This window comes from Macaca fascicularis, chromosome 7 (assembly GCF_037993035.2).
Source record: "Macaca fascicularis isolate 582-1 chromosome 7, T2T-MFA8v1.1".
NCBI lineage: Eukaryota > Metazoa > Chordata > Mammalia > Primates > Cercopithecidae > Macaca > Macaca fascicularis.
Genome location: NC_088381.1, coordinates 74,235,846 through 74,241,845, shown reverse-complemented (window position 1 = coordinate 74,241,845; position 6,000 = coordinate 74,235,846). Strand labels below are relative to the sequence as shown.

Here is a 6,000-nt window from a genome sequence, read left to right as displayed (position 1 = left end):
AGGGACAGAGAGCAGCCTTCTTACCAGCTCACCCCCAATTCCCAACCCTCAGTGCTGCCCATCACTCAGGAAACGGAGGCCAAAACCTCATCAACCACCACGTGGAACTCCCCCGTCTTGCCTCCAAGCCCCTTTCTGGCTCTGTTTGCCACTTTTCTCTGTCAACTCTAGACACTAGATGCTTCTGTTTCAACTTGGCTCATGCTGTTGCTCCTGCCTGGACCTCTCCTCCCTCACTCCTCTTGGCAAACTCCTGCATATCCTTTAACACCCAGCTCTAAGGTCACCTCTCCTGCAACTCTCTCCTCCCTGAGTCAGCAGATACAGAAGGAAGTTACCACCACCACTGGCTCCCATGCCCACAGGAGCCTTTACTAATGGATCTTGGCGTCCTTTTCCCAAGATCCTGGCAGTGCCTCTTACTCTTAAGACACTGCAATCAAGGCAGCAGGACTAAGGAATCAGGTAACTCAAGAATGAGATGGTACTGCCAACCTCGCCTCCCACCAGGCTACTGCATCCTGGTCCCTAAGCACCTCACACAAATCCCCATCCTTGTGTTTAGGACCTGGGCTTTGATCATTTATTTCCCTGTAATTCACATTAGTTGGGGAATATTTACTCTCTGGTACCTAACACATGGTGTTACGGGCTGAACTGTGTCCCCATAAAATTCCCGTATGGCTGAGTGCAGTGGCTCATGCCTATAATACCAGCACTTTGGGAGGCCAAGGCGGCTGAACTGTGTTCTCATAAAATTCCTATGTTTGGCTGGGCGTGGTGGCTCATGCCTGTAATCCCAGCAATTTGGGATGCCGTGGCGGGTGGACCATTGGAGGTCAGGGGTTCAAGACCAGCCTAGCCAACATGGGGAAACCCCATCTCTACTAAAAATACAAAAATTAGCCGGGCATAGTGGCAGGCACCTAGGCCAGTTACTAGGGAAACTGAGGCAGGAGAATCACTTGAGAATCGCCTGCCTCAAGTGGCTCAAGTGATTCTCCTGAAGTTGCAGTGAGGCAGAAGTTGCAGTGAGCTGAGATCATGCCACTGCACCCCGCCTAGGTGACAGAGTGAGACTCCATCTCAAAAAAAAGAAAGAAAAAAAATTTCCTATGTTGGGCTGGGTGCAGTGGCTCACACCTGTAATCCCAGCACTTTGGGAAGCTGAGACAGGTGGATCGCTTGAGGTCAGGAGTTCCAGACCAGCCTGGCCAACATGGTGAAACCCCAACTCTACTGAAAATACAAAAATTAGCCGGGCATGGTGGCAGGCATCTGTAATCCCAGCTACTCAGGAGGCTAAGGCAGGAGAATCACTTGAACCTGGGAGGCAGAGGTTGCAGTGTGCCGAGACTGCACCATTGCACTCCAGCCTGGGCAACAGAGCAGGACTCTGTCTAAAAAAAAAAAAAAAAAAAATTTATTATGTTTAAGCCCTGACATTCAATATTTCGGAATGTAACTGTATGACTGTGTTAGGAGAAAGATCCCTAAAAGAGTAAATACAGTTAAATGGGTCCCTTAGGGTAGGTCCTCATCCAACGTGACTAGTGCCCTTATAAGAAATCAGGACACAGACAACAGAGTCAGATGTGTGACTGTGTGGGGGCTCAATGAACAGGCAAGCCACAGAGAGAGGCCCCAGAAGCCACCAAACCTGCCTACACCTTGATCTTGAACTTCTAGCCTCCAGAATTGTGAGAAAATAAATTTGCGTTGTTTAAGCCACCCAGTCTGTGGTGGTTTTTTTTTTTTTAAGTTTTTTGTAGGGACGGGGTCTTGCTATGTTGTCCAGGCTGGTATCGAATTCCTGGCCTCAAGGGATCCTCCCGCCTCAGGCTCTCAAACTGCTGGGATTACAGGCATAAGCCACTGCACCCAGCCCATGGCATTCTAGTATGGCAGCCCTCGCAAACTAATACACTGGGCCTAGCCCATAGGAACCACTCCTAGCATTCTTTGAAGAAAATTTCATGTCATTGTGAAAGAGCCCTAAATCACAGGTCTCTGGGACTGTGGTCTCCCCATTTGGGGGTCCTGTCTGTCTGTCCACAGCTGCATGCGCCTACCCCACCAGTCACCAGGAATGTTCCCAGAACACAAAAGGGCAGTGGTGATGTGGCTGGGGCAAGTGGGCAGGCCCAAGTTCAGCCCACCTGTGCTACCTTGCACAGCAAGCCAGGTGGAGCTTTTGGCCCTGGAGCACCAGCGCAATAAATATGGTCAAACTGACAAATGAGGGCCCACACATATCTTAGCAGGCCTGGATTCGGGAAGGAAGGAGCAGCAGAACTTGTTCCCCACAGAAGGAAAACATGTTTCCTTTTCCAGAGGCAAGAAAAACCCAGGTTGATGGACAAAAAACAAAACCAAACTAAATTTTTGTTGTGTGTGTGTGTGTTTTTTAAGTACAAAAAATATCAAAGCACACAGGGCTCTGGCCAACTGTCACCAAGAAGCAGAGTATGGGGCCTGCCTCCTACACCCATTCTCCCACCTGTCCCTGCCCAGCTGCCTTTGGGGTAAAGGAGACCTCTTCTTAGAGCAGCTCAGACTGTGCTCTGCAGAGCGCCAGGCATTCTGGGGGTGTCTAGCAGTGGAGGACACTGACCCCGCCCTGACTCCATCCAGGGAAGATACCCACTATCTATTTCAAACACTGCTTCCCTGAAAGACATCACTTAGAAAAAGGGAGCCTTGGCTAAAGGAAAGCGTGAACAACCACTAAGTAGCAAATGAGGAGGCACCCATGCTACAGGTCTGATTCCTGGATGGAGAGAGGGAAGTCAAAGCCATTCAGTAGAAGATGCCCAGGTGGGCCCCCTCCAGATCTTCTTGCCAAAGTTCAGGGCAGCCACTGAACCGCAGGCCTGAGCTCTGGGGAGGGCTTGCTTCACTGAGCTGGAAGGCGGCGCCTGGTCCCTGGTCCTCTGAGTTGGGCACCACCTCTGCACTGTGGCTCCAGCACCCCCAGGGGGTCTGAGGCTGCAGTCTCTGGCATGATGGGTGGGGCAGGAGAGATGGAGCTCCCAGCGAAAGACAGGACTCTGGAGACACAGAGAGACCCTGCAAGAGAGGTAAGAGCAGCCTGGTTAGTGGGCTGCTCCCTGATGTCCAGAGATCTTGAATCTGGCTCGTTGCCATGGTGTGGCTGGCAGCATCTAGGCAGCCCTGGTGCAATGGATGCAGCAAAGCCAACTGGTTAAGAGCACTGGCTTAGGATACACTCTGCTAAGGCTTAAATCCCAGTTCTGCTACTCACTAGCAATGAGAACTCAGGTAGCTCTTTTTGTCTCAGTTTTCTCACGTGTAAACTAGGGAAGCTGATAATACCTACTTCCCATGGTCATTACTGGGGCTGAATAATACATGTAAGGTGCCAAGAATGATGATGGGCACACAGAAAGTGTTCAACAAATTTTGGTTAATAGATTTTTTATGGACCATGAGTCATTCATGAGCCTCATGAATGAATGAAGCTTGAAGAAAACTTGAAATCACCCGCTCCAGGCCCATGCACTGGGGAAAAGCTGCCCTTACCCTGGGACTTCCTTCCCCCACTGCACTCTTAATAGCACTTGAAGCCAGTAAGCCACCCTGCTACCTTCCACCCTCTGAGCAAGTCGGCGGGCTCCCCCCTCTTTCCCATGGCTGTGAAGACTGCTTGTGGTGACTGTGGAGGTGGCCTTAACTTCCCAGGGTCCAACCTCTTCTCCCAAGGAGCCGGGGGTTCTTTCCATTCTCCCCTCCATTAGATAATCCTGGAGTAGATAAGCTGGGATCGAAAACGTATGAGATTCTCTGCAGACTGGAGGCTGGGCAACACAGCAAGGGCCTCCACACATACCTGGTACACTGCGGCCAGCTCCAGGGTTGCTGGGGGCGTCGTCCAGGGCACTGGCGGGTTCCGGGGCTCTGGGGACGACTGCGTCCAGGGACAGCTTTGGGGTGGCGTCCAAAGAGACGCGTCGGAGGTTGTCCCTTGGGACGAATACGGAGGCGACTGTATCTTGGGGCAGTAAGGGGGTGTCGCCCAGGGATCCGTGTCGTGGACCCCCCTTCCCAGGCGCTCGGGTGCGGCTCGGGCTCCGGGGCAGGAGGACGGGGACCCCCAGGACGCCTCGGCGAGGACGGCGGAGACAAGGCCTGTCCCGCGCCCCTGCCCATCCGCCTGCGTCTGCGCCTGCGCGGGGCCGCCGTCGGGGCACAGCGGGCAGCCTCGAGGGGACCCCGCGTCCCCGCGCTGCCTGCGCCGGTACTGCAGACTTTCCTCGCTGAGGCCCAGCACGGCCGATAGGTGGCCGATGTAGCGGATGGCAAGGCGCAGCGTCTCGATCTTGGTGAGGCTCTGGCCGGCGGGCGCCAAGGAGGGAGGCAGAAAGCGGCGCAACTCGTGCAGTGCGCTGGCCAGCGTGCGCATGCGCAGTTTCTCCCGCTCGCTGGCGCTCTGCCGCTGTCCGCCCGCTGGCCCGCTGCGCGCTCGTCTGAGAGTCGTCGCGGGTGCTTCTGCGGCTCGGGAGCTGCAGCCCGCAGGCGCTGGCTGCGGGAGTCCGCGGGCGCCGTCGCAGGGGCACGAACCAGACGAATCCGAGGAGGAGGCCGGGGACGTGGAGTCTGAGTGGCCGGCCCAGCCCCAGCCCTGGGCGAAGATCCAGTGGTCGTGGCCAAGGAGGCTCTGCGGAGGAGGCGACTGGGCCATGGCCGGGCTGCAGGCTCTGGGAGGCTGGGCTAGCCACCTCCAGGCTTGAGCTTTTATGTTGCCCAAAGGTGTGAGGTGGCCCCCCGCCAGGTTACAGAGAGGTGTCAAAACCCACAGAGCCCAGGGAAGGTCTGGGCAGGGGGCCCCTGGGAAAGCGGGCCCATTTGCGGAGGTGTGGATTCTGACTCCTTGGGAGCTCTAAATGGAGGCCCCTGCAGCCCGGGAAGTATGGGAGGAACAATTCGCATCTGGATGGAGCTGCTAAGCTTCTCACCATGCTCCCACCCACGCCCCCGCCCCGTCCACTGCTCACGGTGAGTGCCCGGGAGCCCGGCAGTGGCGGGTAGTGCCATGGTCTGTGGGTGCCTCTCTTATCACTAACCTCCCGGAGGTCTGTGCCCAGGACGCGGTGCCTACTGTTGTATTAAATAAGGCATCAAGACAAGCCCGGAGGGCCCTACCCATGATGACTGAGGCAGAAGTGCAGGTGGGCCCTTCTGGGGTCCCCAAAATCCACAGTTTCTGATTTGTTGAGTGACACCAAGAAAGGCATCTCACTGCCTATGGTCTGTTTCTGGTCTTGAGAAATGGAATAGGTCAAGTGGGGGAAGAAGAGTTGTACCCTAGGTGATGGAAACCTGCAAAGGTCGGTCCCCAAGCCAACCTCTTTATTGGCTGTGACCTTGGTTAAGTTATTTAGCTCCTCTGAGCCTCAGATTCCCTCATCGGTACCAATAGTGATACAAAATACTTTTGTCTAGGATGGTTCCTGGACTAAATACAACAATCCCTGTAAAACACTTAGGCCCTGGCAAGTGAGCTGAAGGTTTGCCATGATCGTTTTATAAAGAAGGTACTGGCCAGGCGTGGTAGCTCACACCTGTAATCCCAGCACTTTGGGAAGCCAAGGAGGGGTGGATCACCTGAGGTCATGAGTTCGAGACCAGCCTGGCCAATATGGTAAAACCCCTGTCTCTACTAAAAATACAAAAACCAGCCGAGTGTGGTGGCAAGCGCTTGTAATCCTAGCTACTCAGGAGGCTGAGGCAGGAGAATTGCTTGAACCCAGGAGGTGGAGGTTGCAGTGAGCCGAGATCGTGCCACTCCACTCCAGCCTGAGTGACAGAGCAAGACTGTGTCTCAAAAATAAATAAATAAATAAATAAATAAAATGAAAAGAAGGTACTTACATTTCAAGGCACTAATGGGCATTATTCATTTAATTCATATTTATTTATTCTTTTTTTTTTTAAACAGACTTGCTCTGTCGTCCAGGCTGGAGTGCAGTGGCACCATCT

General features: G+C 54.0%; 1 protein-coding gene across 1 annotated transcript; it reads right to left on the bottom strand.

Moving 5' to 3' along the window:
• Positions 1-2,382: 2,382 nt before the first annotated feature.
• On the bottom strand, positions 2,383-4,728 carry MESP2 (mesoderm posterior bHLH transcription factor 2). Its single transcript, XM_005560494.4, has 2 exons — positions 3,851-4,728; positions 2,383-3,069 (listed from the first exon to the last, which is right to left on the bottom strand). Exons 1-2 carry the CDS (start codon positions 4,700-4,702, stop codon positions 2,800-2,802), a joined length of 1,122 nt encoding a protein of 373 aa, XP_005560551.2. The 5' UTR covers positions 4,703-4,728; the 3' UTR covers positions 2,383-2,799.
• Between the last annotated feature and the right edge of the window lie 1,272 nt (positions 4,729-6,000).

Bases quoted from the DNA above. Each gene is read 5' to 3' on its own strand.
- MESP2 (XM_005560494.4), bottom strand. From the start codon at position 4,702: ATGGCCCAGTCGCCTCCTCCGCAGAGCCTCCTTGGCCACGACCACTGG. The intron at 3,070-3,850 runs GTATGTGTGGAG...CCTCTCTTGCAG, and splicing joins AGCTGGCCGCAGTGTACCAG to GGTCTCTCTGTGTCTCCAGA.